The sequence below is a fragment of the Propithecus coquereli genome, unplaced genomic scaffold, assembly GCF_000956105.1.
Source record: "Propithecus coquereli isolate 6110/MARCELLA unplaced genomic scaffold, Pcoq_1.0 Scaffold869, whole genome shotgun sequence".
Lineage (NCBI taxonomy): Eukaryota > Metazoa > Chordata > Mammalia > Primates > Indriidae > Propithecus > Propithecus coquereli.
In genome coordinates this window covers 96988-115829 of record NW_012154940.1, presented here as the reverse complement: position 1 = coordinate 115829, position 18842 = coordinate 96988, and the positions used below count along the sequence as shown (strand labels likewise).

At 58.1% G+C, this 18842-nt stretch overlaps 1 protein-coding gene across 1 annotated transcript in view; it reads right to left on the bottom strand.

Annotated features, from left to right (window-relative positions):
• Positions 1-18842, bottom strand: part of SLC38A10 (solute carrier family 38, member 10) — a 42891-nt gene that overhangs the window by 2437 nt on the left and 21612 nt on the right. The window contains exons 11-15 of the mRNA XM_012664180.1: positions 11385-11541; positions 4855-5022; positions 4078-4542; positions 3428-3547; positions 64-240 (exon numbers count right to left, since the gene is read on the bottom strand). Of these exons, the coding sequence (XP_012519634.1) occupies positions 64-240; positions 3428-3547; positions 4078-4542; positions 4855-5022; positions 11385-11541 (1087 nt within the window). The remainder of the gene's footprint in view (positions 1-63; positions 241-3427; positions 3548-4077; positions 4543-4854; positions 5023-11384; positions 11542-18842) is intronic.

The window sequence follows — 18842 nt, the reverse complement described above, 5'->3', positions numbered from 1 at the left end:
CGTCCCACTCCTGTCCCCTCCTGGCCAGGGCCTGGATCGGCTCTGCCCCCTCGCCCGGCCTACCCTGCCTGGACTTGTCCTCCTCGTCCTCCTGCCTCTGCTGGTGGATCTCCTTGTGCTGCTCCTCGATCACCGCGAGCAGCTTCTCCTGCTGGTCCAGCAAGCGCTTCTGCTGCACCTGCTGCTCTTTGATGACCTGCAGCAGCACGGCATGGTCCAGCATCTCCGCCCTGCCGGCTTCTGGCATCCGGAAAACACAGACACGATCAGACGATGCTGGGGCTGCCCGTGCTTGGCCAGGCTGAGGATGGCTCAGCACGTGGCAGTGAGGACACCAAGATCCCCTGCAGGGAGTCTGCCCCGACAGCCCTCATCGCCCGAACGCACAAGCACACCGACTAGCGCAGCCCACCGTGGCCAGTGACCACGCTGCCAGCTCCGGCTCTCCACCGGCCACTGCATGGACACCCCTGGCAGAGCCTGGCTGGCCGAGTGCTCACTGAAGACAGTGTCCACAGAAAAACCACGTCGGAGGAATATGCCGGAAGGTCAGTGCTAGCTGTCTAGTCTGGGTGGGTTTTCCCTCATTTTACACATTCGGTTGTTCTAGGTCAAACATGTAAAAAAATAAAAAGCTATAAACTATTTTTAAAAACTATTAGTCCTTTTACAAAGTTTCCTCCAAGGCAAGAATTTCAGAGGATGGAAGCTGGTGCATCTGAGGCCCCGGCCAGCTATGCTGCTGCTGCCCCTGGCCACCGCCCCCCCGCGAGACTGGGGCAGGCGCTGCACTGGGGAGCACGGCGCGCGCTTTCAACATGTGCTTCAGCGCCGGGTCGGGGGTCTGCAGCAAGCAGCCACGGCTCGTGTGATTTCTTACATGTACGTTTTCATATTAGGAAGCTTTGGAAGACGATGTGTTAAGTGTCAGGTGTAAACGTTTAAATCAGAGCAAGAAGAGTGTTTCCAAATAGTGAGAGCAAACATCCCAGTGAGGCCCCACATGCCCAGCCAGGCTGACCTGCTGGGCCCTCGTCCCCAGTGTTGGCCACGTCAGCGGTCTCCCAGGAACGCAGCCCTGGGCCTCGCCCAGACCCCAGGGGGCAGGTGCAAGGACGTGCAGCGGGATGGACAAGCCAGGAGCACATGGAGACCAACCCTGAGGAGGACAGGACCGACCACCCAGACAACAGGCAGACCCCTTAGAGGGTGGGGCCACCAGGCCAGCCTTGAGCGGCAGCCTCTGCTCCCTGCCAGGGCCCGGTCCCAGATGCCTGCCTGCAGGGACGGGCCACGCCACGCAGAGCAGGGCTCCTGGAAACCTCCCTCTGGACAAGGAAGCTTGGGGCACTGTCCCCACTGGGCTACAGACCAGCCACCTCTGCCATGGGCCGCGCTCTCCCCCGGCTGTCTGCAAGTCTCAGCCACATCAAGGTCAGTGGCGCAATGACAGGGCCCCACATGCTGCTCATGCCCCCCGTCCCCCAGGGGGGGTTCCAGAAGAGCAGGGGCAGGCAGAGGGAGGAGGGGGAAGGGGGGAGGGGCCCCACATCCAGCCAGAAGCCATGTGGACAGACGTGAAACAGTGTGGAGGTGACAGCTGTCCCCACAGCCAGAGCCCACCAGGACCCCGGGGACAGGGCCTGCAGTAGGATGGGGGCCAGGCACATGGCGGGGCACGTGCGGGATGTGTTGGCGTCGGCCCCATGCACGGCGGGCACAGGCAGCCACGCTCTGTCTCTCAGGCGGTGCCTGAAGCAGCCAGCGCTCACGGCTGCCACTCAGCTGTCCTCTGATGACGTGGTGCCAAAGCAGGGCTGAGGGGACCAAGGCACGTGCAAAAAGGGGAGCGAGCAGGTGTCAGGGCCCCGAGGTGGTGGCTGTGACTGAGCCAGGGGAGGGGCGTTGTGCCGGCCCCGGGGCGGGGCGGACCGTGCGCTCATGCAGGGCTGTTCCCAGGCGGGTCACGGGTGTGGCCGAGCCGCTGGCCGCACACCTGTGACCCTCCACAAACACACTTCCTGCGTAGACACATCCCTTCTAGACACATCCCTTCGATTCCTACCTGCCACTATCTTTTTAATCTCAGCTGTCCATCCGGTGAGAGGCGTATGGGAGAAAGGCAGAATAGGAAACTGTGAAAGTCTCTTTTTTAGAAGAGAAAAATCAAAGAATCAAACAGGTTTAGGTAACAGATCACAGCAACTGGAGCCAGTAAGTAAAGCCAGACTAAAATTAGAGACAAAAGCAACGTGTGAAGACTCTTAAGTCAGCCCCTGAACTCCGGAAACCCGACGTGTGCCTTTTGTTCTGCCGTCCAAGCCTGGGCCCGGGAGGACCCGCAGGGCAGCTCTGTCTTGGCCGCAGCGCCCCGGGAGTGGCACAGGCGAGCTCGGGACAGGCCGTCCTGAGGCCCTGGGACCGCAAAGCAAAGAAAGACTCATGGTAAGGAAGCCACATGTCTTATGGACCTCGTGGGGCGTGTCCAAAGGCAAAGCCGACCCTCAGGCCAGAGGACCAGCTCCCAGGCTGGGCCCAAGAGAGTTGAGCAGCGGCTCGGCCCTGTGACCCACACGCTAACTGCAGCGCACCCTCCCAGCGCCGACACAGAGGCCGTGCGGGGCTGGCCCGGAGAGCCAGACATCCTCAGGAAGCAGCAGGTGACGCCTGGGGTGGAGGCTGGGCCGCACACCCTCGAGGGGCGACCAGGGACGTGGGGACGTGGCACAAGCCTGTCGGGACAGAGGAGTACTCCGCAGGCCTGGCTGCTGGAGGGTTGCTGGCACCTCCCCCGCAGAGGAAGTGCGGGCTAGGCGAGGCCACGAGGAGGGACGTAAGAAGCTGCAGCACGGCCAACCGCAAACGGCAGGAACGTTTGCAGGAAGAGTCAAAGCAGAGAGAGAGTCTCTCTCTCTCTCGGGAGAAAAGGCAGGACGGGCTTTCCTGGCAGGACATGTGACGGTGTCCACCGCGGACGCACACGGTGCTCCCAGAGCTGGGGGCACACCACCAGGGACCAGGGCGGGCACAGCCACACCCAGGCCGGGCTCCCAGCAGAGTAAGCCTTAAAGCCAGTCCACACATCTAGGTGCCGAACCCCGCACACCCGGCTGGCTTTAAACACCACGAGTGTTAGAAATATTCACATACCTGCTTCAAGATGAAACGAAAAAGGTAATTACAAGCCACGTGACAGAGCGGCAGGTTTTTACAGGGGAGAAAGGGGAATAGAATGTTCCCAGGGAGGTGCCAGCAAGAAAGCTGTTAGTGGGAAGGGAGAGGGCGCCATCGAAGGCGTCTGCTCTGCGGACAGCCGAAAAGAGCAGTGGGGCCCAGGAAAGGGTGGACCCAGGAAAGCCTGTCATTGCCCTGGGGCTGGGGAAGGGGCTGCTGGCCCCCGGGCCTGAGATCCCAGCGGAGCCCTTACCCTCCAACTTGCTGCCCGCCTGGTCTCCGCCTGGTCGCTCCGCGTCCCTCTGCTCACGAGCCTCTGGCGGCGGCCCGGCCCCGGGAGCCGGCTTCTCTTCCGGGAGGGCAGCCTTCCCACCTGCGCGCAGGGGAGGGCTCAGGTTTTGCAGAACGTCGCAAGCGGCCCAGAAGGAAGAGGAGGCACAAAAGGAGGCAGCAGATGTTTCTAGAACGACTCCATCGCCCCCTCCCCCGTCAGCACAGTTTACATTCAACCTGACGACTGCCCGGGAAGCAATAAAAAAAAATTTCGCAATCTCCCAGGCTTGTGGCAGGGAGCCAACGTTAACCACCTTCGCCAATTAAAATGCGAGGAGCGTCCGAGCCGGCTCCTAGACGGGCACTTAACAATGTGCTACCTGTCAAGCCGCCCCCGTGTCCGCCCAGACGCACGAGAACAGTGTGGCACCTGACATTTAGTGGTCTGGCAGGCAGCATGTGACAGATACGAGAGGAGCTGTCAACCACCAGACTCCAGCTTTCCCACCAGCTGCCGAGGGGCTGCTCCTCTCACGTGCTCGTCTTGTGGAGCGGGAGTCGGGGGGCAGAGATAAGAACCTCCTTAATTCCTCCTGCCCCCCAACCCCCCGGGCCCAGGCCGACACCCACCGAGCTCGCTGTCCCCCGCAGTGTTGCCCGGCAGCGGCGCCCTGCCGGCCTTGTCCCCTGCGTCTGCTGCCTGGGCGTCCTGCTTCTCGTACGCAGCTGCCTGGGGCCCCAGAGGCAGGTCCTGGTTACCTGGCCCCAGGTCATCATTCGCTGGCTGGACAGCTGGCTGGCCGTCTGCTTCTGGAACCTTCTGGGGATGTTCAGGAAGACCACCCACTTCCTCCGCGGCCTGGTCCTGTCCAGGCTTCTTCCCAACCTCTCCCTTCGCCGGCTCGTGCTCCTCTCTTTCGGAACCTGGCAGGGGCGGCGCCATCTGACCTTTGCTCCCCACAGCCTTCTCATCCATGTGTTTGGACGGAGCCTTGTTCTCTGGGCCTTCCCGGTCTTGGCCTTCATCCACCACCACCTCGTCATGAGGAACGGGGGGCTCGTGGCGGTGGGCCTCGCCCACAGGGACGGCAACGCCTGGAAGGACAGAGGACAGGTGAGGAGGGAACCCCACCTTCCCTGCCCAGGGAGTTGGGACGGGGTCCTACGATGCCATGCCACAGGCCAACAGACGCCACCTCCCTCTGCTGTCTGGTCGGGCACTGAACCATTTCTAGGAAGGTATAGCCAGAGCAGCTGCAGACAGGTGGCTCTGGCCAGGGGACAGAGAAGACAGAAGGACCAGAGCTTAGACGGGGCTGAGGGGAAAAGACACAGCCCCAGAGTCCCGCCAAGGCTCGGCAGGGGCCCCTTGCTCTCCCCGTTCCCCCACAGCAAGCGCCAGGCCACCTTGACCAGGGCGATCGAGCTGGGCCTCCTGCTGCGTCTCCTTGGCGTCCTCCCGCCCAGGCATCTCCACGGGGCCCTTGATCTGGGCCTGTTCCAGGTCCTCCCTCGGCTGAGGTGGCTTCGGCTCGTCATGGCTGTCCGCGGCTGCGTCCGCAGGCGGGTCCTGGACTGTGGGCACAGTACCGTCAGCTGCACAGCCTCGCACGCCCCTGTTGAGGCGCTGGCGCCCTCTCTGGGCTGCGAGCATGTTTCTCAGCTGAACGGCACAGCCTAAGCAATTATTTTTTTCCTGTTCAATCGTTAGCAGCTAAGTAGCATAGAAAACTGTCATTTTTCATGTGTATTCATAACAAAAACATGTCAAAATGCAATTTACACCTAACTGGGGGCAGGAAGACCCAGATTCCATGCAGCCCTCAGCTGTCACCACCAGATGGCAGCAAAAACCCGTGACTGACCGTCCACCGTGTCCCACCCCTCACCCGCCCCTCTGCAAGGCTGGGGGAGGGGAGGCCCAGAGCCTTTAAGGAAAGCGGCCCTGAGAGCGTTACTTCTGCGACTCTGTCAGCTTCTGACTGGGCATGGGGAAGACTCACGTGCAAAGGAAGAGGAAAAAAAGGAAAGCCTGGCCCAGGCACAGTGGCTCCTGCCTATAATCCCAGTGCTCGGGGAGGCTGAGGCAGGAGGATCACTTGAGCTCAGGAGTTCGAGACCAGCCTGAGCAAGAGCAAGACCCCATCTCTACTAAAAATAGAAAACTTAGCCAGGCCTGGTGGTGCCTGTAGTCTCAGCTACTCAGGAGGCTGAGGCAGGAGCATCGCTTGAGCCCAGGAGTTGGAGGCTGCAGTGAGCTAGGATAGTGTCACTGCACTCAGCATTGGTGACAGAGCAAGACCTTGTCTCAGGAAAAGTAAAAGGAAAGCCCTCCAGACCTGCAGCCTTCACCCGTTCTATGAGTGCCGCGCGATCTGTGTCCCAACAGACCCCAGCTCGGAGAGCCACACAGCACACAGCAGCCGGTGGGTCCGCAGAACTGGTCCACATGGAGCCGGTTGGGAAATGACATCCACTCCAAAAAGCCACTTTCTATGTGTTAGGAAACACAGCAGAAATTAAAGAACAAGCTAAGGGGAAAGACTTTGGGAAAAAGCCTCACGGCACTCCCGAGGCCCGGAGCAGCTCTGCGCCCATCTCAGGGACACACGCTGCCCAGGAGAGGGGAGGCGGAAGGACAGAGCCCCAGGAGGCGCCGAGGCGGGCACTGCAGACCACGGGCCGAGTGTAGCACCTGGGGGGATCCACACACAGTCCTGTGCAGAGGGGCCTAGAGGGTCTTACGACCTCCCAAGGGGGACGGAAACAGAGACATTTCCAGAGCCGCGCAGGAGTGTCGTGAGACCCGCCTGACGTCTCGTCCAGGGAGGCAGAACGACACGTGCAGAAGCCACGCCGCTGCCGTCGGGAGCAGAGTCTCAAACTCACTCGAGAAGGAAGGAACCACCCTACCGGTGCTGGACCAGCCCACAGAAAGCAGACACTGGACTCTACAGTTGAGCCACGGGGCCCGCTCAGTAAGCGTGTGGCCACCCCCCAAGTGGGTGAAACGTGCTGGTCTCCATCACGTCCCCGACCCCCCGCCCCGGCAGAGGCTCCCGTGCAAACAAGCAGCACCACAAGTCCAGAGGGTCTGTCTCGTGGATCTCAGAGTGAAGAGAGGGAGGCTGGAGGGAAGAAAACACAACAAAGAACATCTCATCCTGAAACAGGACAAGCTGCCTCTGCGCAGCCGTTTTCTCAGCAGGAAACAGAACCCAGCTCATCACATGGCCCGGCCCACTCTCCGGCCCGAAGGAGCTCCGTGGGGTTCCCGGGAGCGATACTGCACAGGACGGGGAGTGGCTGCAGCACATGTGCAGTTGCCTCAGAGGTCCCTTTGAAGAACCTTCCCAGAAGGCGGCGCCTCGGAGCGTCCTGCCTGCGCACTGGGCTCATAGCTGGATGGGGAGGCCCCAGCACTGCGCAGCTGTCCGCAGGCAGTGGACACAGCCTTTTCTAAAACGGAACTAGGCCGGGCACGGTGGCTCACGCCTGTAATCCTAGCACTCTGGGAGGCCGAGACGGGTGGATTGTTTGAGCTCAGGAGTTCGAGACCAGCCTGAGCAAGAGTGAGACCCCGTCTCTACTAAAAATAGAAACAAATTAATCGGACAACTAAAAATACAGAGAAAAAATTAACCGGGCATGGTGGCGCATACCTGTAGTCCCAGCTACTCAGGAGGCTGAGGCAGGAGGATCACTCGAGCCCAGGAATTTGAGTTTGCTATGACCTAGGATGACGCCACGACACTAACCAGGGCAACACAGTGAGACTCTGTCTCAAAAAAAATAAAAAATAAATAAAATAAAACGGAACTAGACTTTTCATCGGGGACAGCGTGCCAGCAGAGCCACAGTAAAATTAACGCAAAACTTCAAAATTAGCAACTGAAAAACACCCCGAGTCTGCCAGGCCTGGGCTGCAGCAAAGGCAGGAAGCGGCTGTGTGGTGAGCAGGCTACCAGAGGGAGCGGAACTCTGGTGTCCGAATTTCTTCTCTTAGGAGGTGAGCGGCAGGCCCAACTACCCTGCAGCGGGAGGCCTCCCGTGGGGCAGGTGAGGGCCCTGCCCTGTCCAGGTGCCCAGCACAGGGCCCTGGGCCCGCCGAGCGCCAGCCACCCTGGCCACCCTTGCTCTGCTCCAGTGCTGCCGCCAGTCACCAGACAGCACGACCCACCAGAACCACTGGCATCCGGACCAGGAAAATTCCATGTTTACGCTGTATCCTGGCAGCTCCTTATTGCCAGGCGTTGGCGCAGGTTGGCAGCTCCTCCTACATGCAGAAATGCGCCAATGTGGTGACACGTGACGGCCCACCTCCCGAGGTGCCTCCCTCACAACAGACGGAGGCCTGGACTCACTGGCAGTGGGAGGCGCTGCACGCAGACCTTCCTCTCCTTCCCGCTGCCCGCCAGGGCCCAGGCCATGGTTCAGGGCTCTCTTTGGATCAGACACACTCAGGGACTTGGGGTGTGACCCAGGGTCACAGTCCTCCTTCTTGGGAGGAGAAGAGGCAACATCCAACACAGCCCCCTGACCACTGCGTTCAAGGCTGGTGTCCACTTTGGAGGCCATGGCAGAAGGGCCAGGAGCTGGGCACGCGCCTCCGTGTGTCCCCTAACGTGGTGCATCCACAGGGCAGCTCTGCTGGCCACTGGCTGTGACCCATCGCTCTCTGCGCACTCATCAGTGGAGATGGAAACGGCCAGCTCAGACCGCCAAATGTAGCAATTTTTAAACACTATCCCAGCATCCCACTGATGGAGTTCCAGAGACCCAGTACCCCAGGGCTGTAAACTTGCAATGTGAGCAGAATGGCCACCCAGCCAGGCACGGTGGCTTGCACCTGTGATCCCAGCCATTCAGGAGGCCAGGAGCTCGAGACCAGCCTGGGCAACGCAGTGAGACCCTGTCTCAAAAAAAGGAAAAGTAAAATGGCCTTTTAATAAGGGACTTTCTAAAGCTAGTCCCTGCTTTTAAGTAACTTTCCTACTAACTGATTTCTGACTTTCCTTTGGTGTTGGCATGAGGAAAGCATTACTTATCAAAGGCTAAATTTTAAAACCCAAACTTCTGGACTTAGCTGGCAGATGACCTTGCTGCCTCATCTTTCCAGATGGAGGGGAATCCCAGTGGCTCAGATCACCTGGCTCCTGGCACCCAAGTGCTGCACAGGGGCACAGGGCCGGCCCCAAGCACGTCCAGCAGGCGGAAGCTGCTCCCCTGAGAACCTGCTTGCGCCCCCATGGCTGCGACCTGCAAGGCGGTAGGAGAGGCTCCCAGATCCTTGGACAGAGCGCCAAGATGCTCGCCAAAGTGCCACACACTGTCCCTTCTCTCAGCTTTGCGGACAGCTCTCCCGTGCCCTGCTGGGAAAGCTTCCAACCACTCCTTTGCTGTGTCCCACATGCCTTTCCTCCTGTTGTCACTTTTGTCCGGTTTTTCTGCTGGCTTCTTACGAGACAGTGGTAAGCTGACTTCACCACCAGCCCCACAGGACATGGCTGGATTCAGAAGGGATCCCTCGGTGGCCAGGACAGCCTCTGCCCTGGGTCAAGCCGTGTGTACCCGCTCCGGCCTTAGTGGAGACATGTGGTCACTTCTGCCCCTGCGTCCACACGTGTGACATGTCCCCATCCAGCACGTCCCGTCCTGCGTTGCTGCAGCCTGGGCCCCTGGCCTTTTTTTCCCCGCCATGCAGGGGGAATGGGGACAAGCTGCCCAAAGGGTGCGGGTCCAGGCCATGCTGCCCAACAGGGCACGGTGTGGGATGCAACGTCACCAGGAGGAACCCACCATCTGAGAAGGGACCGAACGCCACAAAACCACCCCAGGTCCTCCAGGGTGCTGTGGATCACAGACATGAATGGCCTAATTAGCCTTCTTTTAATGGATGATTGTCAGAAACCTTCATGGGGACTCGGCCACGCTTGTGATGGCTGTGCCTGGCGCCCAGGCTTCTTGTGCCAGGCACGGTGTCCCCCAAGAGGGCAGGGCTCTCACCCAAGTCTGCAGGTACCGTGTTTGGCCTCTGCAACATCAAAGAGAGCAATGAAACGGGGGTCGTGCCGACAGCAGTCCAAGGGGCACGTGGCAAGGCCGCCGTCCCCAGCACTGCCCCAGCAAGGCAGCCCGTCAGTTAAGGGGGAGGCCGGGGGCTAGAAAGTTGGAGAACATGCTAAAAACAAACAGCATGTGGTTCTGAGAGGGGCCACGTGTTTTGTTACAGCCTCACACAAGAAACAGAAACCAGATGTGGCCTCAGAGGGCACCAGGTGAGCGGTGGCCCGTGCGAGCCTCAGTGACAGGACACAGCTGCTTGGCCAGTCGTGGGCTGGGGGACCGCGCAGCGCCACGGGGACAGGGAGCCTGGGTGCTGACTGACACCGAGAAGCTCCTTGTGGGACGGGAACCCTGCTGGCGGCAGCCCTGTGCAGGGTGGGCCCGGCACTCAGCCTTCAGCTCCCGGAGCCCCACGGGGCCACCCTCGCCCCGACTCCTCTCTCCCTCCCACTGATGCTCCCACGTCAGCACCCACCCTGAGCCCACTGGCTCTAACAGGGACATCAAACTGGCCCTCCCTGGCCGGGCCGAACCTGGGGCCGTCACCTGGGCGGACACACAACATCCACTTCCCTCTTCAGTGGACATTTTTCAGTCTAAATTACCAAATCTGACGCAAGGCAGCACCAGACACCTGCGATTTCTGAACACGCCTTTGTTTCTCTGGTGACCCCAGCGGTCCACAGGCGTCTGCCCTGCAGGCCTCTCCTGCTCCTGGGCCCCACTGGCCCGCAACGGAGGCCTCTTCTCACCTGCCCTCCCACTCCAGGAGGGCAGAAGACAGCAGCCCGGCTCCTCCGAGCACAGCGTCCAGGGCGGCAGCCCCACGGGAGGGTTTCCCTGAGGGCAGTCTGTCCGAGGTGCCAAGGCTGGGGAATGCTGGGCCCGGAACAGAGCCCACAGCAAGCCCCAGAGCCACTGTGCCGAGACTGCCATGATGGAAGGCCGGAGCACCCGCCAGCACCAGCACCAGCGTGGCAGCCTGCAATGCCCCAGCCACGATGGAGCGGCACCCGGAAGGGTGCCCGGGGCCCTCTGCAGGGCGCGAACAGAATGTGCGCAGACGCACCAGCAGTGTGGACGCGTGGAGCCCAGCCCCCATCGGGGCACAGTCCCCAGAGCGCGTGTCACTGCAGACAGCAGCACCCAAGCTGCTCAGAACTGCTGGGCAGGCACGGGCTGGGGGCGCTGCTGCCCTTTGTGGCCCCCCATCTAGGCCTGGGAGGGCCAGGGCACATCAGCCACCCCCAGACACATGAGCTACAGCCGTACCCCAGAAAGTGCCTACACCGCCCATGGCACGCAGCCACAGGAGGGGGTGACAAGGTTGCGCAGCACCGCCAGGCCCTTTCCGAGGTGCCTGCAGCTGCATGGGGGTGTGTGGGCTGCAACTCCACCCACAGGCCTGGTGAACAACTGTAAATAACCGACCAGGTAAACGAGGCTGAGGCGTCATCGATGACTCTGCAGAGAAGAAATTCGCTGGAAATTTACCTCCTCAAAGCAAAGCAAACACAGCCACGAGCAACACCCACACGTGCATACATCACTTAGCGCACCAAACGGCGAGCCCTGAGACCTCAGCCCCTGGTCCCCCACACACGGTGGCTGCACCCCGGCCCCTCCACACACACAGCACCTCTACTGGCGAGGCTGGTGGGTCCCACACCCTGCTGCGCCCACACAGGACAGAGGCTGCTGAGCAGGTGAGCAAAGTCTTCACACCAGATCCAAGAGTTTGCACAGAGCCACCCGCATGCTCTTGGCTGGAGGTGACCTGTGGACACTGCCCTGAGAAGGCTTGGCGGCTGGGGCCTGTGGCCACAATGAGAGCCACGTGCCCCGGAGCCACGTACCTGAGAGCCACGTACCTGAGAGCCGGGCCACCTCCGCCTTCATCAAACCCTCGGCCTCTCCCAGCCGGACACCGGGGGCTTCCTGTGCCGCGTCCATGGGGACGTCCTCGCTCACAGACAGGGTGGTGAGGGTGCTGACCACCAGGATGCCCAGGCCAACCCAGAGCACCACCTGGGGGGACAAAGACCCAGAGCACAGGAGTCACACCACCCCTGCACCCTGCCCAGAGCAGTGGGGACTGGCGTGGCAGGGGCCCTGGGGATGGGGTGCAGGCGGGCACAGGGTGTCACCCAACAGGGCAGCGCAAACGTGCAATCAGCCTGGCCTGAGCACCGGCTGGGAGGCAGGACTGAACCCTGACACACCGTGGCTCCCCAGGGCAGCTGCGCAGGGACCTGTCAGCGGGAAGCTGCAGGAGCCACGTGGCCACAGGGGTGGGGCGGGCAGGAGGGGCTATGTCTTCCAGGAGTCTCGGGACACGGAGGCAGAGGCCCCAGCCCCCGATCCAGCTTGTGGGAGAGTTCAGGTCCCTTGGCCACTGTAGCAAGAGGAGCCAGAACCGCAGGGATCAGGTGGGGGAGGACGTGGCCCTCGCCTCTCTCTGGCTGTGCTGTGGGTGCCCGTCAGGTCACCCAGTGAGCCACCACAAGGCACGACTGATTTTCGAGGGGCCTCTTCCCACTGGACTCAGCCCCTTCCTCCTGGAGGCCCTCACAGTGGATTGTGACTGCCGCCCTCAGTGATCCAGCACAGGGAGTCACCTCGCAGAGCTTCGTCCCCTCCTGCGGCCCCTGCTGTTCTAGAACATGCCTGTTGAGCCCACTCTCCTCTTGCCCTGCTACGCCACGGCAGCGGCGGATGCTACTGTTTCTGCCTGGCCTGGCCGCTCCGCTCTCCCTGGGGAGCAGCGACTCCTGGCTCGGCAGAGCCCCGCAAGAGAAGAGCCGCCAGGTGGCGTCCCGCAGAACCAGCGGGCCCTTGTCACTCCACCTCCACGTGGTCTCAAAGCCAGGACTCAAAACCCTTTCCTGAAAGGTACGTTGACTCTTTAAAAAAAAAAAAAATCAGTTCAAAAGAACTGGTGAGACTTTTCTGGGTGCAACGCAATTGCAGAAGACGGATCTCCACAGGAGAGAGAACTCGCTCTCTGAAAACAAACCACCACGGGGAGAAGCCCATTTCCTCCTTTGCCACCCCAGGAACTCGCAGCAGGTTCCGGCTGTTGGAAGCTAAGTACTGCGACACTCGGGTCAGCCGGCTCCGGTGCTGGGAGGCAGCCGCAGCGCGCCGTGGACGTGGGGGCCCCTCCGGCAGCAGCCACGGCTGGCCAGAGTCTCAGGTGACGGCAGGACGGCCAAGGCACGTGGGGCGCTCAGCACCTGCAGGCTCTGCGGCACACAGAGCTCAGGGTCAAGGGCCCCCGCTGCTCCCCTCAAAGTCTGCGGATGCGTCTTCAGCCCTGCGCCCAAGACCAGCTCGTTACACTCTCCTCACCATGAAGGAGACATTCCCAGAGCAGTAACGGTGTCTATAAGGTGACCAGGGCAGTCTCAAGAAAAAGAAAGAAACATTCCATCTCCCACGGCCCTCAGCTCCTCGTGGCGGTCGGGGTGCGGGAAAAGCCCGCGCAGCAGCGGGACACAGGACGGAGCGCTGGGGGCGCCCGAGGGAAAGCCATCAGAGACAGGCCTCAGGTTCTAAAGCCTCGTGACCCATCCTCAGCCAGAGCTGCCCTGCGCTGGGGCCGCGTGTCCTGCTCTCCCTGACGGAGCAGAGACCAGGCGCAGGCGCGGCGGGGGAAGGTCCACGCGGACACACGACTCGCCCCACCGAAGGCACCTGGACAGGAGACTCTGCTGTCTGGAAGCCCTGGGAAGCGCGCCTCAGTGTGGGGACCCAGCCCTGCAGGGCGGCAAAGCCACCGTCCTGGGCTGATTTCTTTAACCAGGCGCATCTGCAGGTGCCCGAGTGCACCCTGCACTTCTCCAGCCGACGGCAGAAACGACCTTGCTGCGAAGCAACAAGAAAAATGTATCTCCCTTTCGGAGTCTGCGTAACACCCGCAGGGCAGCTGCGAAGTCTTGCTAATAAGAGTACTTAATCGGGAAAAGCCAGCAGGTCAGGGAAGAAGAGAGTTCCAGAATGAGGAGGAGAACGGAGCCCAGGTGGGATGTCGGGGTCCCCAGAGTGCAGGCAAACCCAGCCCTGTGGGCCGTCTCTTCCACGCTTCAGACCCAAAGACAAAGACATTTGCTTGGTCATTTTATGTCAGGTTATTTCCAACAGGGACCTCACTTAACATTCCCATGGAGACTGACAAGCCAAAGGCAACATTTCATCCATGACTTTGAATGATTTATTTCAACCCTCGGCTTTCTCAACTTAAAAAAAAAGCACATGCAAAATAATAAACATTAACTCCGTCAACAGGGGGAGGTAGCAAGCTTCTCCCAAAAGACCCATGGCCTCATCTGCCTTGGAAACCACACGAGTGCTCTAAGGAAATGGCAGAAAGCACTCAACTGAGAAAGGACTCCTAACCACAGATGCCCCGAGCAGGACTCGGGGTGGCGGGCTGGGGTGAAGTCAGCAGAGAGCGCCCCCGGCCTTCCAGAGCAGCCGGCCGGGAAGACACCCGGGAAGGAAACCCACCAGCCCAGAGTCCAAGAAGGTCTGGAACACGCTATGGAGAAGCGCGAAGAAACTCCCACTAAAAAGAGGGCCTCTCTGCCGGCTGTCTCGTCTCCCACACCCGTCCACCACTCCAGCTCCCCGCTGGCTTCGGGGTAGTGGAACCAAAGCCCCAGCTCCTCAGGATTGGAGAGACCCTTTGATTTCTCCGGTTTTCAAAATGAAGAATGGAACACGCAGTGGCAGATGTTTCCTTTTGATTCACTCAGGGCCAATTTTGCTTTCATGTTCCCTGGTTGTTCTGGGGACGGGTCTCAGAACATTTCTTCTTTTGTGTCTTTTTCCAGCACAGCCCAAATGGCCCCTACACAGGTCCCCCCATCACCAGCTTTGGCTCTTCTTCAGGTCCCTGGGCCAGAAAACCACCACCCTCCTACGAGCACTCAGATCCAGGCCACGCCTGCGCCCTCGGCCCGGTCTACGTGCACCGCACCCGGCCAGCCACGTGGCTCGCCGTGTCCCAGCGGCGTGAGGCAGGGTCTCCAGGCGCAGTCTGTGACTCACCTGACGCCATGTCAGAGGGAGAGGTTTGGCCGTCTCCTCCACACGCAGTTGGACCACAGTTAATACGGCCAGCGCGCTTTCCAGCTCTTAACGGTAGCAAGGCAGGCCGCGTGGCCATTTCTTTAACGCGAGCCTATGTGGGCTTCTGCTACGTCCGTGAGGAGGTGCGAATGCACCCTGATTCCTGCACATCGAGCTGGGGGCAACGTCAGCCAATGGCTAAGCACCGGATGCCACCCACGGAGGCAGGAAGACAAGCCACTCACACTGACACTGCCATGGCTATAGGTGCAGGACGACACGCAGGGACAAGAGAGGAGGAGAAACTGTGACGACTAGAAAGGCGGAAGGTGAAGCCGCAGGTGATAAAACCAAGAGATCCAGTAAGAGTTCAGGAAGGTGAACGGGTAAAAATTAACACTGACATGTGAAAACCCACAGCTTCGCTGCGTACAAACAGCCGGCTGGAAATCCCAGGGCAGCAGAGATCCCAGCACAGCAGACAGCCGCGGGGACAGAGGCCCGGTGAGAAGGAGGAACTGAGCGCCAGACCCGGGGCCGCGCAGGAGAGGCCGCGACACGCGTCATACCCTGGCCAAGGTGCAGGGGTAGCGATTCTTCCTAAATAAGCTACAGCTTCAACAAATTCCAATTAGACCAAAAAATAAAAAGCAGGACTGATTTTTCTTGCAGTCAGATGGGCTGATCTCAACATTCTTTCAGAAAATAAGATGAACAGGACACCCAGAAAATTCACCCGCAGGAGTGAAGAGGAGGGATCAGGATGAGAGTGCTTGCCGAGCAGCAGTCACAGCGCAGTGGGCACTGTAATCAAGACAGTACAGAAGGACAGACCGGCCAATACACTGAAACGCAAGTCCCAAGCTAGGCCCAAACACATACAAGAACTTAATACATAACAGCAGCGACACTTCGTATCAGTGACGGATTGTTTCATAAAGACTGTCTGACAACTAGGGGACCATGTAGAAAAAAACACAGGACACCTACTCTGTTTCTTACCCCAAACTAAAACACTGGAGCAAAGATTTAAATGAAGGAAATGAAGTCATGAAAGTACTAGAAAAACACGAGAGGAATTTGTAAAAAGAATACTGGCACGGGAGGTCTTCCCAACGCTTACTCTGTTTTTCCTAAAAGCAGCCCAGGGCCACAAGCTGGGGCCCTGACAGCAGGAAACCTGCCACCTGATGGCGCAGCAGACCTCCTCGTGCCTGCGGAAGCCAGAAAACTCACCGAGAAACTTCTGCCGCAGGCTATGCACAGGAGCGGGCATCAAGCTCATCGTCCCATTAACTATAACAGCTGGATAAAAACATTAAGATCACCCGACTAGCTGGGCACGATGGCTCACGCCTGTAATCCCAGCACTCTGGGAGGCCGAGGCAGGAAGATCGCTTGAGCTCAGGAGTTCAAGACCAGCCTGAGCAAGAGCGAGACCCGTCTCTACTAAAAATAGAAAAAATTAGCTGGGCACGGTGGTAAGCACCTGTAGTCCCAGCTACTCGGGAGGCTTAGGCAGGAGGATCACTTGAACCCAGGAATTTGAGGTTGCTGTGAGCTAGGCTGACACCACGGCACTCTACTCAGGGCAATAGAGCCAGACTCTGACTCTGTCTCAAAAAAAAAAAAAAAAAAAAAAAAGAACAGCTGACTGAAGACACTGTTGAGGATGCTCCGCAGGTCAAACTTGAGAGGCCAAGACCCCAGAGAACGCTCGGGCAGAGAGGTGAGGCCTGGCGCCCTCGAAGCCCGCTCCAATCATAGCTGCCGAGCAGGGCAGCAGGGAATGGCAGCCCAGAGCCCGGGCACTGCGCACCAAGAGCGAGGGCTCCGCAGCAGCTGGAGCCTGAAGGAGAAAACGAAACCTCAGAGCAGTTGCCCCACACCCCGTGTGCTTCTCCCCGGGGCACGTGCCAGCAGCCAGCTGTTCAGAGAACCGCGCCCAGAGCAGCTGGCAAGAGGGAGAATGCCAAGGGGAGAAATCGGACATCTGAGGGTCATGGTGTCCAACTGAGGCAGTGGGAGGCTGTGCCCTAGGAGCAGAGCACCCTGGAGACACATTTGCCTCAACTGGACACAGGCGTCCTGCCCACCCTCTGACGATGCAAGACAGCACCACCCAGACGCCGCGCCGCCTCCGACACAGTCTGCGAAACTCCAGGCATGCGAGAAGACAGGACCAAATGACAGGAAACAGAAACCACAGAGCATCATGGTAAATAAATCCTGACTATTTGAAACAATAACTACATGTAAAATTAAAATACATAAGAACAATAGCACCAAAGGCCAGAGGAGGGTAAACGGAGTTAACATATTGTGGAGGATTTGCTTTGTCTGGGAAGTGGTAAAAAAACCCTAATTTACAGTTGATTCTAACACGTCAAGGATTCGCATCAACTGCCCGCTTTGACATTGTAAACACTATACCACGTTACACACTATACACTATACACACACACTATATCATACTGTATACTGTATGTATTATATATGTATACATACACATCACATACTATATATACTACATGTACTGTAACATTAAGAGAATAGAAACATACCAACAAGCTAAAAGATGAAAAAAAATAAATATTTAAAATGATTGATCCAAAAGAAAAAAAGAAATAGAAAAATAACAGATGAGATGGACAAAAAATAAGGAGTAAGAGGGAAGTTTTCCCCCAAAATCAGTAATTATGCTAACTGTAAATAGTCTTAAATACTCCTATGAATAGACCGGATAACAAAACAAAAGCCAGCTATATGCTAGAGATGTTCCTTAAACGTAAGGGCAGAGACAGATCAAAAGAAAAAGCAAGAAAAAGCTACACTGTTCAAACACAAACTCAAAGCAGAGACCCGAGTTAGCTACAAGGCTGACTTTAAGGAGAAAAGTGTTTCCAGAAATAAAAAGGGACATTTCACAGTTAAAAAGTCAATTCAACAAGGAGATATCACCAACTTAAATCTGTGTGCTCCTAATAACATGCTTCAAAATAAAAAGCAAAAATCCACAGAACTAAAAGGAGAAATGAACAAACCCGCAATTACTGTAGGAGGCATCACACCTTTCTCACACCTGATAAGCAAGATTAAGAAAATCAGTAAAATTTTGTAAAAATCTGGAAATAGCAGTGAGCAACCCTGACCTAACCTGCCTATGTTAGGACACCGCGCCCAGCAACCGCAGAACGCACAGAGCGTCGACCGTCGCCGGGATGCACCGCGTGCTAGGCCGCGAGGCAGGTCCCAACACACGTCGAAGGACTGAACTTCGGTGTGTTCCAGCCACACCGGGACTAAGCTTGACATCAACAGAAGAGATCAGAAGGAAATCCCCAAATGTCTGGAAATCTAAAAAAGCCACGGGTGAAATTATAAATAGCAATGGAAATTAGAAAATATCATGAATTGAATGATAGCGTCAATTTTTCAGTCTATTTTTTGAGGCAACCCCAATGAAAATTTCAACAGTGCATTCTGGAGGAAGCTGACCAGCCAGTTCTAAAGTTCCACTGGGATGCCAAGAGCCAAAAAAGAGGACGAAACATCTGGAATAAGGATACAGTTGGAGGACTTCCACTACCTGCCATCGAGACCTGTGATAAAGCCACAGCAACTGAGGCGGGCGAGCTGGGACGAGGTGGGACCAGCAGGCCAGGGGACGCCCACACGCACGGCTGGGTACAGAGGACAACGGCGCCGTGGAGAGGACAGCGCTGGACCGACTGGAGCGCCAGACGGGGATGCACCTTCATCCCACCTCACACCAACCAACTCTAGACAACAGGTCGATCTAAATGTGAAGGGTAAAATGAAAAGGTTCTGGAATATAACAGGAAACTATTCAGGACCTTGGGATCGGCAAAGGTTTCTTAATAGGACATACAAAGCACTGAGGAGAAGAGAGAAACCGATAAATTAGACCAGACCATTAATAAAATGAAGAACCTCTATAATATTTGTCAAAAGATGTCCTTAAGGACATGAAAAGGCAGCGAAGGGTGAGAGAAAACACTTGCAAACTCTATTTCTGAAAGGAGACTTCTGTCCCGACTCTGTTAAAAGCTGCCACCATCACGAGAGGGACAATCCCGCAGACAAACGAGAACCGGGCCAGACCTGAAAGGCATCCGCACGGAAGGCGGCCACGCGGCAACGAGCACACGACAGGCCACACGACGAGCTGCCACTCCACACCCACGTCCCCCTGGAAGGGCAGGAATTTGGAGAGGGGACGGCAGTTGTGAACT